This window comes from Macrobrachium rosenbergii, chromosome 21, assembly GCF_040412425.1.
Source record: "Macrobrachium rosenbergii isolate ZJJX-2024 chromosome 21, ASM4041242v1, whole genome shotgun sequence".
NCBI lineage: Eukaryota > Metazoa > Arthropoda > Malacostraca > Decapoda > Palaemonidae > Macrobrachium > Macrobrachium rosenbergii.
The window spans coordinates 57886773-57910397 of record NC_089761.1 but is presented as its reverse complement, the minus strand read 5'-3'; the positions used below and the strand labels follow the sequence as shown (position 1 = coordinate 57910397).

The following is a 23625-nucleotide window of genomic DNA, read 5'->3' as shown; positions in this document are numbered from 1 at the left end:
GGAGGAACCTACTATGAGCTGGTTTATGCAAATGACCTAGTGTTAATAGCATAATCTGAAGAAAAGGTGGTGGAAATGTATAAAACTGGGAGAGTTAAATGCAGAGGAGAGCACAGAAAATAAAAGTACTGTAAGCAAAACAAAGCTTGTGGTGCCTGGAAAGGAGACAAAGGAAAGAATACAATCAAGCAAGTGGTCATGTGGTTGTTGTGGGAAACATGAGAGGGTAGATATTATACAATTTACTGAGTGTAACAGATTTTGTCACAAGAGGTTCTCAAGGTTACAAAATATAAATGGAGCACGATATTTTTGATGCCTGAAATGCATCACAAGGGCAAACAGGGAAGAGAATGGAGGTGAGAACCCTGTTGTGATAAAGAGGCAAGTCTTAGAAGAGGTACAGAGTTTCTGTTACCCTGGGGACAAACTGCAGCAGAAACAAGAGCACTGAAAAAATGGAATAAACTTTGAAAAGGTGACCATGGAATTTTAAGATTCACAGTTGGTGTATGATGGAAAAATCATGCATACTACAAATGAGGAACTGGTGGAGAGATCTGGAGTCATAGGCTGGAAAAAATGCTAAGATCTCAAAGAATGAGTTGATCACAAAAGCAGTAGATATGGAAATAGCAGGGCAAAGAGCTGTAGGATGCCCAAGGAAAACATGGACAAAGGGGACGGTTGAAGACGTAGGTCTGATAGAAGTTTATAAAGAAAGCACACAACACAGAAGACAGTGAAGAGAAGTCTTGTCATATCTAACCCTATATAAAGAGAAAACTGACATAAAAATGGTTATAATGAAAGTGATGTATATGTGGGCATTACCAGTACAAATGTCACTAATGCACGGTAGCAATTCTTGACTTTACAGCCTAAGGAAGATAAAGCTGAGTTGTATTTTCCAGAAAGTTGTGTTTCATATAAGGCAAGAACACCAACCAAAACAAGTGCTTTGTGAGTAAAAAAAAAAAATTATACATACCAGTCTCAAGCACTGTCTAAGGATACCTCCACTCGACATATTCTTCTCAGCCTCTAGCTCAGAGAAATTAAGTGAAGATGCAAATACTAAAACATCAGCCATATTGACTAGTCGATGTAGGAAAGACACAGCAACTTCCACACCCATTCCTTGAGTTGGTTCCAGCACATCAAGTTCATTCTGATCAATACACATGAAATAATTTGCAAGTTAGTAAAAATTAAAAACGTTACAAATATGCAACGCAACACGTCAAATAAACAAAAATAACAAGGTATTTGTCAACAAATTCTCTTACATAATAGGTACAGGAACAGTCTGTCACCTGTTGTGTAGCTTGCTTCCTTGCTACCATAATTCATCTTTATAGCAAATTTTAATATTCCACTAAGAATCCTCATTATTCCTCAAATATAGCAGAGTACATTCAGAATAAACAGAAAATCTCTCTCTTAACTGCATTCTACCATAAGAAATATCCATGATTAACTTACATTTGGTGAGGTAGCAGATGCTAAGAGAGGTAAGAGACCTCCACAAGCAATGATGAGGTTGTCTGCTAACTGAGATATCAGATGCACAGTATTCACTACAAAGATGGCGTTCTCGCTGTTGTTGACAAAGTCTAAAACACTTTTTGTAGAGTGACTGAAATTATATGAAAATACATTACTCTTCATTGTAGTTTGTCAAGATTGTGATATATACAGTATAAGTTTAACCTTGTATTATTTAAAAACAAACAATAGCACCAAAACATCCTATTATGAGTACAGCCTGTGTAAAAAAATTTATACAGCACATTCCGATTTCCCATTACTTTACTGTAATTTATATAGAATATTGTTATCTCAGATAAACGGGTTTTTCATTTACAGTTAAAATATCAGATTCGTATACTGTAGCTCCATTCTGAAACATTTTATCCATATTGTATGTACAGGTTCACAATCCCTTATCTGGAATACTTGGGGTCAGCTGTGTTTTGGTTTTGGGATTTTGGAACTGAAGCTTGAACAATAAATACATTAACACATTTAATTTCCAACAAAAGCATTCTGTAAAGCTCAATACTGTAGTATACTGCATCAAAAGAACTGTATTACTGTTTATACTTGTGTATCATCTGATCTCACATATGCAACCCTTAAAGTTTGTTCCCAAACAATTTTATGTGATATCTCTTGCTTATGAAATGGCATTTTTGTTTTGATTACATGTCTATACTTAATGTGAGTTTCATTTTCATTACGTAGATTATACTATGCTAGCCCTGTTATGCCTGTGTCAGTTTCAGTAGATTCCATTAATAATGCATGTTACAATACATTCAAGTTAGCTTTTGACCCATCAATAGGCCTAGAAGCAAACACTGCTAAGCTAAATGTTGAATCATCATACATTCAGCCAGGCTTACCAAATCTGTGGCTGGTCTAATAATTCATTACTATTTCTTATGACTAAACACACAGATAATATGTTCATTATCTTGACTTAGCATGTTCATTAAGAGTTCTGTTAAGCTTGTCGGAGTTAAAAACTTGCTAATTCTCAATGGTGATGTCCATAAGTAAAAATGAAAATACAATTTTATTCATCCTTCATGTAGTGGAGACGGTCTTAAGGAAGTATACTAATAAAACTAACATGCGGCTAAATAAACGAAAGAATTCATTTTAGGAAGAGGTGAAAGCAACCTCTAAAACTGGCAAAATCACATCTTCACTTCATTTAAAATTTACCGTATTTATAAATAAAGGTAAAACTTTTCATTTAAGGGATTGTAAACCTGTACAGTATAAAGAAAAACACTGTATGCATTTGAAGATTTTTTTGGTACAATATTATCCTATACTGAGGTGGAATAAAGTACTGTACATCATCCAAAAATCCAGAAGTACTTATCAAATGCTTATGCTTTGTGATATATTGTTAACTTCACATGCTTTAATCAACATTAAAGCACGAAAGATGAAAACGTCAAATACAATCTCACTTTCACAGTTCAAATTAAATTTTCTAATTAAATAATTATATATATGAAAAGTTGGTTGGTGTGCAGAAATCATTCACTCTATTCACATTGAGAAAATTTACTATTTTTGATCACTATCAAAATGAAAATCATTATGAAAATATTTGTAGATTACCTTCTCCACACTTGCATGTCTGTTTCTAAAGAGAATAAAACATCTGATAACAATCTCTGGTGAATGTAGGACCATCTAAATTCTGGAATTCTAAAGGGAGGTCTTGTTGGGCCTGAAGAGAATATCTGTCTAGAATGTGACTGAGAAGAACCAATAGAAGAGCTACGGGAAACAGATGCTGATTTCCTTTCTGAATCACCTGAAAAAAAGATCAACTACCAGTTATACAGAACAAAATTAATCAGAACTATATTTTCACTTCCGAACTTATGATGACATTGCAAGAAACAGTACTTCCTTGGCCTTGCAAGACAGCACATGTATGATCTCATATTTTTACAAAATTTATTACTTCACAAATTTATAAGGATCTAGGTTCTGTGATGAAATTTACTTCATAGTTTTATAATGACCACCTATCAAAGAAGTCGCACAGCAAAGCTAGAGATATAGCCCATAATAACTTCATGCAGTCAAGTGTGCCATAAACTATGTACTGTACATATAAATTCATATGGACCAAATGTGTTTCAATTTGTACTATGATATCCTTTCATTTATTTACTAATTATAAAGTTTAATGAAATCCAATCACATCTTAAGACTCATGGGATTCACAGAACAGATTTCTTCTTGAATGAAAACATTAAATTTGAATAGGGTAAAGGCTGAGGTCCTGTAGTCACATAGCCAGGTGGGTGGGAGGGCACCAAAAGGAACAGAGGAACGATAAAAGGCAGAGAGCAATGCAAATGGGAAGGGGGATGGGCTGCACAAAGGACCTTTAGTGCTATCTTCATTGTGCTATGCATAACACACAAAGGATTAACAATGCACGGGGATACACTTTGTTTGCTGGTTGTTCCTCTAATATCCATTCCGTACAACCTAAGAAGAATATAGCCTTATAGTAATCATAATACAGATTACTGTACTGTATTTTTAAATTTTGGACATTGGCTGAACTTTAAACTTGTGTTCGGCGAAACTGTTCCCCAATGATAAATTACCTAAAGCAAGAATAAAAGAAAAGTACAGTACATATAGCTTTATGAATGATATAACAATTATTGAGAAAATTCCTGACTTCCATGACAGCTAGAAGGGCATCTGACCTACTAATTTTTTGAGGTGCTGCCAATACACTCTGTATAACAAAAATAAAGGCTGTGATTTCTCCTTTAAAAAGCAAACACATTTTCTCCAATTAAAACACCCTGACAGCTGGTATTTTTAGGTTTGAAGTCAACCAAAACCTTTTTTAACCCTTTTTGTGCAGTTGTACAGAAAATTACTATAAAACCTAAATAAAATCTATATAGTAAGATCTCTCAGATTTTCTTATCAAAACTCATGGATACAAAATCAAAAATACTCAATGGCTGTCTTGAAAAAGCAATAGAAGCTGCAAAGTATCATTACTTCTTGAAATTCAAAAAGGAAATGCAAACTATTAAAATTCCATCAAAGCATATTTGCATGTTATATGAAATATTACTGTTTACTAAACAGCTTTGGAAATTTACAATTTCAATTCATATTTCAAAACAATTTCAAACCTGTTTTGATATGAAACTTAATACTGTATACTCAACATAACATCAAACAAAAATAATAATCTCACTTTGTCTGTCCTTTTCTTTTTCTACCGCTGTGTGGCCCGTAAGAGAAATACCATGTCTTCTTAGTCCTAAATCAACTTGGTCCTTCGGTAAGTCCTCCTCAACACACTTGACCCTCTCATCAACATCAGTGGTTCTGTCTTCTTCTTTATCTGTATCACCACATGATAATGTACCATCTGTTTTTGATTCTGTAACATCTTCGTCATCGACTTTATTCAGCTCCTCATCCCCAGTTTCCTCAGTTTGAGACTCCTGGTCTTTAGGTAGATCACTAGAACTTGAAACAATTTTTTCTACTTTAGAAGTTTTATTCTTAGAAAGATCACTTGTATCTGCTTTTCCAACGTTTGGTAAGGCCTCCGTACTTATTCTTTTGGGGGACTGGGTAATCTCTATGGTATTTACATCATTTTCTACATCTGAGGAAACTGGCGTCTCTTTCTTTGGAGAACCTGACGCTTCATCCTTTGAGGAACTTGGAACCACATGCATTGGAGAATCTTTTCCCTCTGTTACTAAAGAGGGAAGTACTTCTTTCTTCGGGGAAACATGAGTGTCTTCTTTCTTGGAGGATGATTCCTCTTCTTCCTTGGTTTTGTCTTGTACTTCTTTGTTTATTACTTGTACTTCAGTGTTGGTCTGCTCTGGTGTAATTTCAGGTAAAATTTTATTAGTTGTTTGTGTTAATGAGACATTTTTAGGAGTTTCAGGAGCACTACAAACAGGACTAGAAGCTTCAGGGGAGAAAACAGAATTAGATGTCCTTTGTACAATATCACAGATTTGCGAAGATTTTTCTGTTGAATCTTCAGAGGCAGATACTTCAACTGTATCTTTACTTGATGTCGATGACACATTTGACACAGGTGTTTCATCTACATCACCATCAGCACTATTACCACTACCTAAATTTGTCTTTTCTATGCTATTGTTATTTTCTATACCTATATTTTCTGATTCTAATCTTACTTCTGATTTATTTGTTTCTTTGCTTTCTTTACTTTTACTGTCTAATTCCATAACATTATTGTTGTCTATACTAGAATTCTGAGCGATGGCACTACAAACTTCACTTTCCCCTTTTTCTGGTTCAGTACTTTTAGTAACTATACTGTCACTTTGCACTACTTTTTCACTTTCATCAACTAATTTCGCCTCCCTTTCTTTTTCACATTTATCCTTTTCATGTAGGCTACCTGATATTGTAGCTATCATTTCTTGTTGTGGAATGACTGGAATCTTTATATCACTAAGTCCTGTCACCTGATCCTTTGCAGAGTCCTCCTTGCTTCCTTCAATGTCCTCAAGAGCTTCTGTCTCTTTGTTTTCTACTGGTTCTTCTTTAATTGCCTTCTCTTCTTTAGTGGCCTGTCCTTCAATTGGAGTTGTTTCAGGAGCAGTCCCTTCAGAGAGACTACCTTCTGTTTTACTTTCTTCATTGGTACTTTTAATGACTACATCCTGGTCTGTGGTTGCAGCATCTCTTATAGAAGTATCCTTCTCATCTTCCTTCAGTACTTCTTTCTGTTCAGGCTCCAACACTGAGGTCAACTTAGAGGTAGCATCTGATTTGTTTTCAGTATTTTCTTCATCGGATGCTTCTTCCTTTTTGTCCTCATCTTTCTTTTCCTCTTCATCAGATTTACCTTCATCCTCACTTTTACTACTTTCTCCTTTTTTGGGAGTCCCTGTAGTTTCATTGGCAACATCTTCAATCTTTACACTGTCTCTCTCCTTCTCAACTTCATCAGCAGCATCTAATCTAATTTTTTCTTCCACTTCCTCTACACCCTCCTCCAGTTCTTTATTATCAACATTTCTATTGTCAAGCACTTGTACTTCCACGCTACTTGTATCAATTACTTCAATACTTTTCAGGTCCTCTTCACTTGCTATACTAATCACCTCTTCATGTGCCTTTGCTGTGAGCTGCAATGACCCTACAGGATCACTGGGCACAGAACATGGAATATCTGTTACTATTTCAGGTGTGAAAAGTGAACATGAGGAGGCAGAATCTTTATCCTCAATACTTTTCAACTCCTCCACCTGCTTTATTTCCAGTGTCCCATCTGACATATTTTCTCCTGCTTCTGTTAATCTATAGGCAATTGATTTATCACTAAATGTCTCCTTCTTTTCACATCCTCCACTAGGTCTCTTACACCGCTGATCCTCTGAACTCAACCTCTCACTCTCACTTTTAGTCAAGCAATTATCGCCTTTCATGACAGGATCAATTTCATGATCTTTTGGAATGTCAAGTTCTGGTTCTGGGGTGTCTGAAGGTTTCCCATTTTCAACCGCGTGGATTTTCTCTGCTTCCATCTGGAAAGTATAAGCAAATGATTACACACTACTTTTGCACTGTTCAGCTAACTATCCTACCAACTCCTCTTCAATACCAATGAAGAAACATTCTAAAAAAAGTTTTTCTTCTCCACAAATATACCAAATTAGGGAGTGTGCAGCAAGAAATTTGCAGTTAAGTCACTCAATTGTAAATCAAGGAATGCTGGACTAGTTACATGGGAAACTAAAAAATCACTAACTTACGGACATGAAACAAAAATATCATAATATTGCTAAGTTTCTGTTTTCATGAACTTCTATACATTTGAACACCATTCACAAAACCTGACCATCATGCATAGTAAAGTAAATCCCAGCTTCAATGGAGAAAAAGTTACTCAACTTGTGTTCCCTCACTGTATTACTAGTTAAAAAAAAATGGTGTATCTCACAGGATTCAACATATTTTGGAAGAGAGGGTATACTACAAACTGATATTATTGTAGTTATTTACTTTTCCATTTACATACATTGCCAGATAATCTTCGTAAGTCATACTCCTAAGTCACTTTTAGGGTGAGACTGCAAAATATACTGAGCTACCTATTTCCCTCTCTCTTGCTCCGTTCATAGCTATTTTTGTCTAACATTTTGGGTTTTGTAAGTATCTGCTGTTGTACAGAGCTTTCAGGTGGTTTTAAAAGATAATTGAATGAGAACTAAAGCACTGTACAGACATCTGTCACTAAACTGATGCAGAACTGATCACATACATGATGTCAAATTTTTTCTGAAAACAATATACACTACTGCATATAGTCCCATTGTTTGGTTATATGATCTTTGCCCATATTGGTAGTAAAATCATATGGTCATTATGTTGCAATTTTTTCCCATTCTATCATCTTAAAATTTTTTTTTATAATATTTACTTTTAACATTAATATATTTAACATCATCAAGACAGCAATATTTATGCATATACTGTTTACACATAACTCGTAACTTCATTAACATAATCTGAATATTCACATGAACATTATGAATTTTTTTTACTTATTTCTAAATATCCATGTTACAAGATTTCTTACAATATGAAATTTATCATTAAAAAGAATAATATCATTGAATGATAACCTATGAAGCCCAGTGGTGGTGTACTTCCATGATTTCTTCTCCAAACAGAGAAGAATATACCTATCCAGTTCCCAGGCTATGCTCAATCTATGTCTGCAGTTGAACAAGCCAATACCTTTGTCTTTTTAAGTAAAATTTCTTTTCATTTCATTGATATTTCATCAGTAACTTTCTTTTCTTTAGATATTTCTGTAAAGTTTTGTTCAAATAAATATTGGGGTCTTCTATTATCAATTCTGTATTAATTCTGAACCATTTCGAACATTCCCCATTAACAATTCATTGTGAGCCTATTATCACCACTAGTGACAAGATCAGTATCCTGCTAAACCGCATAACTAACTAATTTTCTCCATTTTATATTTATACTTTGATTCTTTATTATTTTCATTATTATTATATTACACCATACTATTATGTTGTTATAATGTTTTACTATAGTAGACTGATAAAATATGCAAATGATATGTGGGTAATTATTCTAATAATGAATCATGCAGCTTTTATTAGTGATTCATTTCAAAGTGATACCTCTCAAAGCATGGAAAAAATAACATCATTTTTGTTATTCAGTTTGAAAATCTTTATTGCAAACCTTGAATGCATGCTCTTGACCAAAAATTTAATCTGTAAAACCTATGAAAAAAAAATTATTATCTCCAATAAAAGTTTCAGAGCACCGATTTTGTAAGAACTGAATCTTCAATGGTCTTACGTTCATAAATTTTATCACGTTTTCTTTGTTTACACAAACCATATTCACTAATGTCACTATCAGAAGCACTTGATAGTTCATGTGTAGTACTATCATTGTCATTTCTAAATAAAAGCCTTTGCACTATTTCATCATTGAAAGAAACTTCCTTCCTTCACTGCATTTTGATGGTTACCAAAGGTCCAGCCCTTGTCCTAAGATTATCCTGTGAGTTGGAAATCAAATGTTGCCATTGTTGCTAAAATACAGACAAAAGTTTCTTACAATGATGAAGGATATGCATTATCTATTAAGAACTGCCTAACTAGAACCAAGAGAATGATGACTGAGGAGATCAGTCTCATGTCACAGATGAGACCTTTTAATGACTGAACAAATCAGTCCCATCCAGCAAAAGAATTAAAGACTTCTTAAAATATAATGCTCTCAGTTTATGATCAATAACTCTGCATTAAGTTTTCAGGAACATAATCATGTTAGTACAGACCACTATCAAATAACTATCTATACATTATTTTACCAGTGATACAGCTAATTCTTCATATACTGTCAGTACTTATCTTCAGCATCCAAAGAATCAACAACATAATTTCTGGAATGTACTCATTGTCCTTTGAAAGTTTAGTTTCAGTAATTGAGCCATGTGTCATATCTAATATCACAGATTCTTTAGTTTCTGGAATTGAAATTTGATGGCCACAGAAAAGTATGCCGTCATTGGGGGGTGACAACCTAGGGCACATGGCACACTTGATCCAAAGTCCACCTTTTGGGACCCTTTCCACACAGTAAAACTAATTCTCTACTGAAATTCCAAGAAAGCAGGCTCTGATTCCTTCTTTTAATTATGTCCCCTATTGCTCAACATTTATCTAACTTCAAGCCAGAAACTTCTAGGATAGTGCATCCCATGTTTTTGTTGCCTTATCCTGATCACCACAAATGCAGATCTCTCATCTTACAACATGTACAAGGCTTTGATCCTTTTGGCTATGAATCCATGCATCTCAAAGTATTGAGTTCTTTGTTAATCTCAACCCCATTTTTGAATAAGTTATTCAGCTTACCACAGCTGTTTAGCAGCTTGAGCCATTTTCCAAAATTGTGATTCACAAAACATAAACAGTGGTTTTGTACAACAAATTTCTGTAACTAAAAAAATGAATTTCCTGTGTTGAAATGAATTTTCGGTGTCGAAACCCATCTTAACTCTTATTCTTATTGTTATTCAGAATTGGTATCTAGGATTCACAAAGACTTGCAAATAAAACAAATACATAAATTATGGGTTTGTGTAAAAAAAAATATTTATTCAGAATTTCAGATGGCAAATATTTCATGCTGTGTAGAAATAATGAGCAAAGGTACTTACCTCTGGACCACCACCATTACGGTACATCTCTGCATTTACATAATACTGTCTGTTATCCCAACCAGATATGGTAGATATCGGACGCTGCTGTCGAATAGCAGGATCAGTTATATTATCCGAACGATGTCTCTCATACTGCTCATACATCTGGGCAAATTGAAGCTTGAATTCTTCATATGACACCTGAAATTCAAGTTCACAAAGTTGACAAATACCTCTGACAGAAACAGTAATACTGTCAACAATGATACACACACACAACTTATTTATTCCAATTACAATATCAAGAATTACATTCACAAATTTCTTACAGCAAGAACTTCAACTCAAGGTCTTCCAATCTCCATATCCATGTCTAAATATTAATGCTACATTATCTATTTAAGTTATGCTTGATTACCTTTGAATGCACTATGGCAAGAGTGTCAACCCAGACCCGCCAACCTCCATACTCATACTTAATGGCATGATGCAATAACATCCGAAAGAGTGAATACACCATGTCACTAATTTTCTGTTCTTCAGTTGACCTTGGGTGTATATATGCCAATGCTATTAACCATTCCTAAAAAATATAAAACAAAATATTCAGGTTACTTCCTTATAGTGTATTAAAATTACTGCTAATCCTCCACATTAAAAACTACAATATTCATTCAAACATGAATAGGCAAAGAATAGTACTGTATATGTTAAAGGCTTAAGAAACAGACCATAAATAGTGCAATGCATTTTATATTAATAAATAATGAACATAATTATGAGTTTAAACTTGAAATCAAAATGAACATTGACTTGAGAGATGCATACCTGCCACACAGACATCTGCAAGACTGTTCTCCGATTGTCACGGTTATTATTGCAAAGTAATGTCATGTCAGACAAAAATAGCTTCTTAACTTCCATTAATGTGTCAGATGGTTTGCTCTGTCGAATCAGGGTTGCACAGACTTTCAGGATCACTGTAAAGTGAAAAAATTTTGAATACAGTATGTAGTACTATAGCTTTAAAATTGGGATGTAAACTTGTTACTAAATGAAAACAAGTAAAAAATGCGCCAGAGTTTCTTCGGCGTGGTCCAGTTTTCTGTATAGCATATAATCAAGGCCACCAAAAATAGATCTATCTTTCGGTGGTCTCAGTGTAATGTTGTGTGAGCTGCGGCTCATGAAACTCTAAGCCAGCCATGGTGGCCTGTGTTGTTGCATTGCCAGACACAAGATTATGGCTGATTTTAACCTTAAATAAAATAAAAACTACTAAGGCTAGAGGGTTGCAATTTGGTATGTTTGATGACTGGAGGGTGGTTCATCAACTTACCAATTTGCAGCCCTCTAGCCTCAGTAGTTTTTAAGACTTGAGGGCGGACAGAAAAAGTGCGGATGGACAGACAATGCTGGCACAATAGTTTTCTTTTACAGAAAACTAAAAAAACAGCTAATACCCATAGCAACCTCAGGCAGTGGAAGCACTGGGAACTTTTGCTCCTTCATGTAGAACTAAACTGAAGGTTCTTCTAAATACCAAAACACTCAAAATTATGGTAGTTTTCTAATGATCTGTAAGTAAATTCTAAAATGGGCTGGCAATAGATATACATTTATTGTACTAAACATAAAAAGCATTGGCATTCTTTTTTGTTATCTGCCTGTGTACATTTAGTAACAGATGCACCACAACAGTACATTATACTCTAAATGGACTTCACTAAATTACCCCGATTGGAACATACTACATAAAAAAAACCTCTCAGGACTTATGCTACCAAAGGTGGTGAAGCAAATCAATCTCACAATCTTTACAAACTACAAATCAAGTACACGGTATAGTATTATAAGAAAAATCCCTTCACTACATTCTCTATTGAGTCATGGCTTAATAATTCAGGAGAAATTCATCTTATAAAAACTTACAATCAACCTACAAATCAAACTCTGTAAGTCAAATGGTTCTGAAAAACAATGGTTGGTGCCAGAGATAAAAATATCCCATAATACTGAACTAGACTTTAACTAAACCTTGAAGAGAAAAGTTCGACAAAATTACCCTTGCCTAAAAACATCTGATTTTAGATGGCAAATAAAAAAAAATAAATAGCAAGTTATATTTATCATAATACCTACATTTACTTCTCACTAAGGAAGTACTACATGACAAAAAACACTACAGAAACTCCAAAGAAAATATTTTCCACAAGCAATCATAATTTATCACTACACATAAGACCAGCTAAAATACTCACTTGGATTCTCTAATCGGTAATGTGATTCAGGTTCAGGGTGCTTACAATACATAACTTGCTGACTGATGTGTTCCGTTAAGATCTGGTATAAAAAAAACAATCATCAATGGAGTCTGCCAAATCATTACATCTTTTTCAATCTTTAAAACATGTATGAACCTAATACATTAAAATGATTAAATTATCTCAAAACTATATTTCATCATTATGAGAATGGAACATCAGGGACAGAAAATTATTTTAAGTCTCAAGGAATGACATTCAACTTACCTCATACAAACAGTTGTAGGTGGGTAATGTTAATGTTTCCTCGTGGACCAATAGCCTCTCAGCCAGCAGGGTGTAGAGGTTGTGGGGGTTCATGACATCATACTTGCGCCTAAAATGAGCCATCACGTCATCATGTTCACTGTGGACCAGCCACCACCTGGATGGCGCCGTGGTGGTGGCAATGGTGTGTTTTGTAGGGTGTAATTGGTTGGGTGATATGTTGGGTAGCATGGGCAGTGTGGGTTAGGGGTATTATTTGTGTGGTGGTTAGTGATGGGAATAAGTAGTCATGGTGATGGTAGTGGTAGTGATGGTGGTGGTGGTGGTGGTTGGGGCAGAACCAGCCAGGGCACAGGGGCACAGGGGGAGAGAGAGAGAGGGACACGATCACAACACACACACGGCTCTACCAACGCCCCAAGACATAAGCGGCACTAACATGTGGAAAAGAACAGTCTGATTACAAAATGTCTCAAAACTAACTTCTGGAAGGAAGGATTTCCCTGAACTGAATGGAAATTTTGATGATAAAATGACTAAAAGGTCTTCAACTCAGTTTTAGAAAGAGTACCGCTATGTCACTTATCTCTCACAATATCACCAGACAGGATATAAAAGGATATTGGAATCTGAACTGATGACAAATAAAGAAAACTCTAACCACGTCTTTAAGGTAATAGTTTTTATTAAAAAAACTAAGGGGATGACTAATGGCAACTTGTTTCTACTGTACATAACTATACCATCACTATATCATTATATTTCTCAAATATTAAAAAGGGGGTGGCTGTATATCTGGTGTGCTTGTAAGCCAATGGGCACTGGATTTCATATGGTTGAGTCAGGAAAATTAGGAAAGTCAAGGATACCTAACTGTTATGAGCATAAGAATATGTAAAGACATGGGAAATAAATGTTGAATTTGCATTTTACTATTTACCACAATAGGTATTCATTGCAGCTAAGAAAGAGAAAAGAAAGAAAAGTAAGCACTAGCACTCAAAAGCTCAAATCTCCAAATGCTGATGATGATATCGGCATTGCAAGTCCTGAAAATTACTTGAGCATAAGACTATCAAAACATGGACAGAACACTCTTGCAATTTCAAGTATCAGCTGCCAAAGCAAAGAGAAAATATATTTTCCTAATGCAGTAATGGATAGGAAGTGGAACGAATACTGACCACTGTTTGCATGAAAGAGAATATCTATCAATGAATTACGACAATTTACAAGGAAATGTAATTCCAAAATGACAAAATTTCCTCATAGTATACAGTACTGTACAGTATTTAATTGTACAGTACACTTATAAACTTAAATGTATGTATGATTATATACAGAAATGTCTCTAATAAAAACTCATGAAATAAGTACAGTACTGTAATCAATTTCCAGAATGTGAGGTACTACAAAACATGAAAATCTTATCATCTTTCAGGAATATTTCCTTCTTTGATAAACTTAATACTGTATTAGTATACAGATTATATACTGCAAACCATCACAAAAGAAAAGCTACAAGAAACTTTGATTTAAATATTCATTTCTGTATGTATTTTTTAGTTTGAATACTTCTTTCAAATCACTCCTGGCTATTCCACATTTTTACTCTACCTTTATTTTCAGACACTTGTGCTACACACCTAACTCCACAAAGGAACAAACAAGATCTAACTCAAGTCTCTTTAAATTTTCAATGACAATGAGCCAAATGAATAAAAAAATACCCTTTTGAAGTACTTTATAGAACAAAAACAAACAAAACTTTTTAGATCCTTTTTACAAAAATATCTTATCTGTACTGTGTAACACTTTATAACACATCACTGCATATAAAATGTAAATTCAGTAAGGAATGATAACAATTTTAAACTGATGCACATCCATGATACAGCATATAATTTCTGAGTGAGAGGGTACAGGGAAGATGTAAATAAGACAAGCCCACATCTCCATAAATCTCTAACTTCCCTAAAATGCAACTCTTCTGTTCTTTGGGGGAAAATACCAAAACATGAGCATGTACAAAGTCTTAAGCCACAAAGAGCAAATGAAATTCTCCAGTACAATGAAATAACTCTAGAATAAATTTTTTTCTAACAGCATAAGGCAAAAGTGCCCAAACAACATCACTAGATATAGTTGAACAAGTTTAGTGCCATTTATGTATTCCTCCAAAGGCAAAATTAAAATACTGCACATCTTCTGAGTGGTAAAGTATAGCTGAGACTTAAAATTACCAACAGTAAGTCCATATCAGACATTCTATAAAAAAAACATTGTCGCAAAGAAGGATCATTCAGATTGGAAGTTTGAGCTACATCATTCACAAGTTAAGGGGAAATTGCATGCAAGGCTGCATACTATAGTGTTGTTTCTGTCAAGATAGCAACTTGTGTGTAGTTAATGTATGTCAACAATCACTCACTCATCTGGTATAGTCTCTGCTCTGCTGAGATTGAAGTTCAAATTATGAAGACATGACAATTATTATCTTTGTTTCAACACTATATTGGATATCAAAATCACAAAACATAATGCAAGAAATGGAGTTAGAACAAAAACAAGATACATTGAGATAAAAATTTAAGTATTCATAAGCAGTGTTTATGTAATGTGATACCAAATATGGTGTTTGCTGTCATCAAAATACCAGTGCTCTTAAAAGAGTAAAAGCACAAAAATTCACAATCTAGTACAGAATGTACAATATGCTTTATAATCATGCAGTAACTTTCATCAAGAAACCTTAAACAAGGACAAAAAACAGTAAGAAACTTAAGCACTTAAAATCATTTATACTGGAAAGGCACTATGGAACTGCAAGATACTATAACATTGTTATTTTACATTCAGAAAATAGAGTTAATAGTACAGCTAGATTGAATTAAAAGTTTATCAGAATATGACAATTGCAATATTATGAATGTTATATAAATTCATTCATATATGAATGAGTGGTTATAAACATATAAAAAACATTTATATGTATCAGACACACAAAACTGCAGCACTAATGTACCATCATTCAACTTGAGACAACTTTTCTGTTAACATAGACATATAAATTTCATAAGATGCAAATAAGGAAATCAACAATAAATAATTTGTATCAGCTGCCAATTTCATCTAACCTAAAATCTTGTCTTATTCAAAAGAACCTTGGCTATCATTAATTTTCTATCTGATGTTACTGACTCCCCTTTTAGTCACTTATCTTTGTAAATATAATTAATTACCTTTATATACACCCAAAGAACAGCATTTACTTCAATTATTATGTATTTTGAATGTTTTTAAGTACTGTATCTTGAAAATTTGGGAACAATATTTTCAAATGTTATCTTTATTTCAAACTTATTCCCTACTGTTAATGAACCTGACCTTTGACTAGCTCATATCTAACTGACCAATTCACTTCTACTAATTCAGTCATCCATACATACACAAATGCTGCACTGTACATACATACTTATATACAGTCTTGCATAACCAAATACAGTACTGTACAGTACAAAGCTATGTACCCATTTTGAGGAAACTACAAGTATACAGTATATGTCCTGGGTGTGTTTGACATTTACCAACATCCTCTACTCTCCAAATTCTAGTAAAGTCACTCAAATGCACAATTTCAAGCAGGTTTTGCAAAGTTTGCTGTTCAAATACAATCTTATGGTGATTACTTTTCTCCAATTGTAATACTGAATTTATATTGTTAGAGGTTGGTTGTTTTGATAGACCTAAACATGTGTATACTGTAAATTTATAATACAACTTGCAAAGCAACTCTACTTCATCCAAATCCATAGCATACCATTCAAGCATTTATCAATCATTTATGAACATTCCAAAACTACTAAAACTAAAAATCATCATCCTAGAGAATAATATGAAAAATAGACTCTAGTTCAATATTTATGAAAAAAAAAAAAGAATTTTTATGAAAATACCCTGTCAATTTAAGGAGTGACATGTTTACTAAATAAGCTGATTTCAAGAAATGCAAGTTAAAAAAGAATTTAGTACTATCTCAACATACTTGTGGGTTGATCTTGAAAGGAAGTAGCCGAGCAACTTGAGGGCTTGTAATCTGATCAACTGACTCTCTGAAGCTAGAAGCTTGAAAACTGTTCGTACCCCATGTTTAGCATCAAAGGCAGGCACCATTGAAGATGGATGTTCTGACATGAGGGACATGAGCATCTGCAGCACATCATGGAGATTTTCATCCTGAAATATCACAAGACAAAGTTAATAATCAAGAAAGGGCACAGGCTAGTTGTTAAAGGAATCAGATTCTAAAATGTCTTCTTTTAATATCTTAAATCAACATCTGTAAAAAAGAATCAATTTCTAACATTTGAGAATGAATACACAGATAAGGGCATATGTTACATTAACCTTTTAGTGATCTACACACACACAGATGCCTTCCATGTGATATATACAATATCTCTTCCTAACCATTTGGAGTTTTTGACCCCCAATGAACCTACAAACAGAAGGGATGAAATAATATTTTTTGTAATTTTTTAATATACTCATTATGGCCCATTACACTCATTTGAAATAAAGAACAACTATCTCTTTAAACACTGCCATTTTGAAAATAAACATCATCACTTTCAATTACACCTTAACACACTGACCATAACTATTAATTGTACTGTATACTATGATACCCTGGCCCAACCTGATAAGCAACCTATGTACAAATGATGCAGATGGGTAATAAAGGTATACTGTACAGTCATAATACTACAACTATCAAACTGTAGCTTGCAAATAAACAGCGGCTTACTGAAATTTCACACTCTTTTCATGTCATTATGAACTAAGAACTCTGCTTCTAGGTTCACACACCCAAGACGAATGAGGCAGATAGGTAGTACATAGTCTACACTATGATTATATTACAACTTTTCCACTATGACTCTAAAAGAAACAGTAACACACTGAAATTTCAACATCCTAACAGTGATCTTGAATCTTGTGAACACAGATAACAGGGATAAAGCAAAAAATGTAGCTCTTCTGTACTGGTCAAAGTGCTGAGACAAGCAGAAAATAATGAATGTACTATACTGCAATTTGGCTAAAGGCAATATTTATACATTTGTAGTAATTCATCAACACTACATTTGAGGAAACTTTTCTTTATAACATGGTATCAACCCAAAAATTTTTTACATTACAATTAAAAGAAAGTATGATGTCATAAACACTGTAACAGCATTCCTAAAGACAACTGCAATGTGATGAAATACCAAACCCAAGGTTAGTCTAGTGATTAGCAGAAGCTACATCAAAATAATTTTTTCTACATCATACTTTTGATGGTACAGCATTGATTGTTTCGCATAAGTTCACAATAACTCTAAACTTAAAAAACTCAGCACTAAAGTATACAGTTCACCTGTAACTGGCACTGTAGACTGACATACTGCACAAAGAATTTACTGAGTTCTGAAGACTGTGTTTAGTACAATGAAGAATATTTTTGCATAAAAAGTACACAAATACAAATACAGTAAACACCCCGTATTCACAGGGGATGCAAACCGCGATCCCCCGCGAATTGCTAAAATCCGCAAATATTTAAAACCCCTCCAAAAACACTCAGAACTGCCTATTTTGATAGTTTAAACACAAAAAACCCTCTAATTAGTCATGAAAATGATACGAAAATACAGTAATTAGTGAATATTTCTCAGTGAAAAATACCACGAATGGGCAAATTTTCCATGAATAATGGGTAGATACGTTCCACAGTAAATATTCCAATAATGTACCATGATTCCTGTAAACTACTAACTTAACACTTAAGAAATGATAAAATCATAAAATAAATTTTCCAAGACAACTTTTCTATAAAAAAAAGCTGCTCAGCACTTCTTTCTATTCATCATGCACTGTACAGGTAAGATAAAGTATGAAAAAGTATTCCAAAAGTTTAATATAAGCTGAAAGTACTGAACAAGCCCCTGGAATGCAACACTTGTGGTTTGATACCTGTCCTTGTAGACCCTTCATGGCTGAATTACTTACCTCATGCATAGTAGAGAGAAAATTCAAGATAGCTTGAAGCTCATCTTCCTTGACACCATTGCCAATCATAATAAGTTGCTTAAGAAACAGTAGCATGTATGCACGCAAACTAACAACATCCTTATCACTTGGGCGTGGTCCATCTGTAATATGAGAGATACATCTAGAACAGTGTAAAATAGCAATTTTAAGATAAAAACTACCTAAGAGAATAAATTACATTACAATAAGCTTTTGGCACAATGAAATCAAATAAACATCACCATAAAATAATTAAGAAAACCTATACAGTATTTTACATAGCTTGTGCATTACATATAAGGCAAATAAAAAATAAAACAATAACTTTTCAACGTCTAATCTTTAAGGGAAACCATAATTTGGTAATTAAATTTGAGGGAAAAGATACAACCCATTTACTAGATTCTGATGAACCTTTAAAATGTATTGCACTGTACAGAAACTCATTACCAAAGCTGTTCTAAAGATTTAATGCCCAAAAATTCATCTCTTAACCCAACATAAATTTCACAAGTTGTGCTCTAATACAAGCTAAAATATTCTCATATGGATTACTAAATAATCTCAACTTACCAAGACCTTTTGGATTAATCCCACTCTTGTCCCTGGGATTGACAACCCAATAATAGTACTTCAGAGTGTGCATAGTCTGCAGCACTGTGGACACTCTCCGGACAGATCCGTATATCTGTGTGTCTGACAGGAACTCTGTTGCTAAGTAAGTGTAAAGCCGCATTTGAACTACAACTGGAGAATATATCCACAGAGATGGATTGAACAAGATGTGGTCCAACAGCTGAAAACAAAGAGAATGTATTTAACTTAAATCTAACCAACATACAGAATTACATTATAAAGTGAAAAACTAGATAACAAAGTACTACACAGTAATGCAAACTAATTACAAATTCACCTTACCTGCTTTAGTAAAAGATCTGAATTTGAATTAGGGCAGGTGACAAGGAACTTTGTAAGCTTTAGAAAAGCAGTTAGCACTTCCATTGTAACATGGTGTCTTGAGGCGCGGTGAAGGAGATGGGATATTACAAGAAACCCTCTGTTCTGAACCATGTGCTGCTGAACTGTATTACAGCTTTCAACCATCTCACAAATAAAACCTATTAAGGTAGATCTGTGGAAAAAAAATTGAAGTTCAGCAGTTTGATAAATTTCCATATTGTTAACAGTATTGGCAACAATCTCCATACCAGACTATTAAATGTTATAGGTAATATTGTATTAATGAACACATTTTCCTATTCAATATATAAGCTCATTGAATCAGCATTCAACTAGAAAATCAAAACAAAATTATATTTCTATTCTAAACACAGTGCATATACAGGATATACCAAAAAAGGGTCAAGTCATATATAATTTTTACCCTAAAGATGGATCTTTGTTGGTGTTGTAATAATCATTAATAGCTGGCGGTGTGTCATGGGGTAGGTCAAGCTGCTGGAACAGTGGAAACAGCACCTGAATGCCTCCCATACTATTTAAGGTACTGTGGATGCTGTAGGTAACAACTGCTTTCACATCCTGTAACAAACAAAAAATATGAAATACTGTACTGAACTATTGTTATGATGAATTTATTTGTAAGTTACTGCTAAAAAAAAAGCTACAGGTGCTTACCGATGAAATTCCAGTATCACAATTCTGCATTTGAGTTCTTGACACATTTAAAAATACCACAAAGGGTAACTATCAATATGAGCAAAAGGTATAAAGCACTACTCATTACGAAAGTGTAAAGTATTTTACACAGATGTGGTAAAGCTTCCTTAATCATTGTCATCAGCTTTCAGTAATGTTTTTCATGGAAAGTTAGACATGTTAAACTCTATGCTGATGCTCAATGTTCAAAACCACACATTCTACTACATCGTAACTCGTAGTAGGTAAATAAAAAATTATTGATAATTGTTAATATAAAAATATTCTTGAGAATAAAACTGTGAATAACCAAACCTTCAGAAAATTTACAATACTTAGCTCAACAAACATTGTTCAAAAATAAAGTGTCTTTTTTGGCTGGAAAGCTAACAGCCTAGTGTCTGCCTACCTAAGTGCTATGTTTATGTGGTAGTGTATTACAGAAATGACTAAATAAAAAAAAATAGAGTACAGTACTTTGTAAACAATTAAATCACAAAAGGTTAGGTTAATTTCTCCTAAAGACTGACAGAAAGTGTGGAACTATGATATGCTCATAGCATTTTTTCATCTTGGAACATGGAAGACATGTTGCCAATTCCAGAGATATTTGCTGGTTAATTTAAAAAGGTTCGAATCATGTTTAATTCTTGTAAAAATTAGCTTTGGTCACCATCTTGTACAGATATACATAAGCATATCTAGGTTTCAGTATTTGTCCTTCAGTCAGGTAATGCTATGAGATGATTTCTGCCAATTAGGAGACAATATATCAGAAATTCATATTTTACACTGATTTTCTTAATGCTAAGATTTTTCTCAAGACCTCAGCCTTCAGTCTTGGGGTCATAAACACAGACAATATTGTTACATTACTGATTTATCACAAAAACCAGCATATTCATCTGATAACAATATACAGCTAGACTTGTATACCCAAGGTTTTATAAATTTTACATTTTTTTAAGAGCTAGGTCATTTTCTGCAAATGTGAACAAAGGCACCTGAAGGATTACAGATGAGGTGCTTTGCATGTGCATGTGTGTGTGTAAAGATTACTGATGAAGTGCTTTGCATGTGTGTGTATGTGTGTAGAACTATCTTGATAAGATGCTCAAACTCTGAGACAGTTTTCATATGTAGGTAGAGATGAAGGGTTAGGGGGAACCATGTCCCAAGTTTATGCAGGTCAGCATCGTATTTCATGTTAAGATGTATCACTTTAATTACCTTTGGTATACTTTTTTGACTAAAGTTAAAAGGTGTATTGATCGACGATGCTACCCTTTCCATAGTCTGGTAAGGTACTGCATCCTAAGTTGTGTTAAGCTATGGTGAGGTTTCATGAGTTCACTTTAGGGTAAGCATAGACTACGACACAGGCATACGAAGCATATATTTTCCACACTCTCCTTTGCTTTGAGCATAACTTGCTGCTGGTGGTATCTAAGCCAAGTTTTGTTTCTTTGTTCAAAATCCTGGGTTTCTCACTGTGAACCATGACAATTTATCATAAAACTAGGCTTCACACCTTTACGAAAAACTCCTTGATCAAACCTTGCTAATTTGATTACATAACACTATTTGCATCAGGATTATATCCTTACCTGTAGCATTAGAGCATGTGGATTGTGAACGAAAAAAGAAGGGTTTCCTTTTGGTGCAGACTGAAGACACAGCTGGGAATCAGTTGCCACTGGATTATACATGAAAACTATCGCTGCCGCCAACTTTCCGTCATACAGCACCTGCAGAAAACATGACAATTAGAATCTTAACTAGAAATGCTGAAAAACAATGCTTGCACACAAACGTAATAAGTGCACCTACCCTATTTGTTAAAAATGCCAGACTGACAGATTGTTACTTAAAAGACTGAGGAATTTGTCTCCAAGCTCCACTTGGTGGAAATCTTTTTTATCAATTTGTTATTTAATTTCGCAAGTTGGTTACCAATGTTTTTCATTATGTTAGCAATTACAATTTACACATGGCACGGCAACTTTCGTCAGGCTGGACTTCCAAAGGTAATATAAATAATCGCTACAGGTTTTATTTGGATATCGCTGTGAACGAGCCTAATTTAGGCCTTTACTGTGAACATATTCTTTGTTTCTTAGGAGTATAAATACGGTAGAAATAACGCAAGGCTTTGCAAATTACCTGTATCATCATAAAAATACCACACAGAACTAGTTATTAGTTAGAAGTAAATAAAGCTTGTTAATAAAAAACTACGTCGATGAACAGGGTGATTTCTTTAAAATTACAATAAAATTAATCTATTACAGTAAAAATAAAAATTCTACTAGCAATATCACTTAAAACATAACGAGTAGCCTATCACGAGCCTACCCAGCTTTCCCACTTCCCAAAATCATATCTCGAACTGTTACAATCTCGAGATGGTCAAAATCACGCGTGGCTAGACGTGGTTTGGCAGAAGTCGAAGCTGTCGAAAACATTTTTGACCAAGCTTGTAAATTCGAATCACCTACTTCAATGAGATCATAGCAGTTCGTGAGGTATTCGTAGGAAGCGATTCATAGCTATTTACAAGTAACTCATGTTTATTTTCCCAAATCCTATACTCCTAAGAAATGGCTTCCATTATTGGCCCTCAGCTGGTGTATTCGTCATGTGCCCATATGAACTGCTGAGTTTATGATCCTACTTTGGTTTTTCATTGACAGTCCTGTTCGACTTTTAACTGAGGTGCTTACTATTACTTTTCTTGTTACTGGAATGATAATTGACCAGGGAAAAAACAATATGGCGTTATTTACAACACCCATCACCGTCTTTCTCTCTAAAAATGTGTTGAAGCAAATGAAATACTGAGCAGTGGGGGGGGGGAATACAGTCTTAATTTTACGCAGTTTAATTCTATGCCAATCATGTATAAACATTTATATAATAAATTCCTTGCTCTTTAATTTATTTATTTCTCTCTTTACTGGTTTTTATGCACTTTTTTTATTCATGATTTTTTTTTATCTTCCTGTGCACAGCCTGACAAATACCCCCATTTGTGGGATCACTGCACTTATAACAGGACATACCCAAACCCCCCAAAATTTTTCTTTTTATAGCCCA

General features: G+C 34.1%; 1 protein-coding gene across 1 annotated transcript in view; it reads right to left on the bottom strand.

Moving 5' to 3' along the window:
• Nucleotides 1-23625, bottom strand: part of LOC136850224 (neurobeachin-like) — a 536778-nt gene that overhangs the window by 472159 nt on the left and 40994 nt on the right. The window contains 15 exon segments of the mRNA XM_067123859.1: nt 992-1171; nt 1486-1639; nt 3142-3340; nt 4766-7094; nt 10283-10465; nt 10683-10847; nt 11093-11244; nt 12526-12607; nt 12796-12904; nt 16841-17031; nt 18850-18992; nt 19444-19666; nt 19789-20002; nt 20255-20412; nt 22137-22277. Coding sequence (XP_066979960.1) covers nt 992-1171; nt 1486-1639; nt 3142-3340; nt 4766-7094; nt 10283-10465; nt 10683-10847; nt 11093-11244; nt 12526-12607; nt 12796-12904; nt 16841-17031; nt 18850-18992; nt 19444-19666; nt 19789-20002; nt 20255-20412; nt 22137-22277 — 4623 coding nt within the window.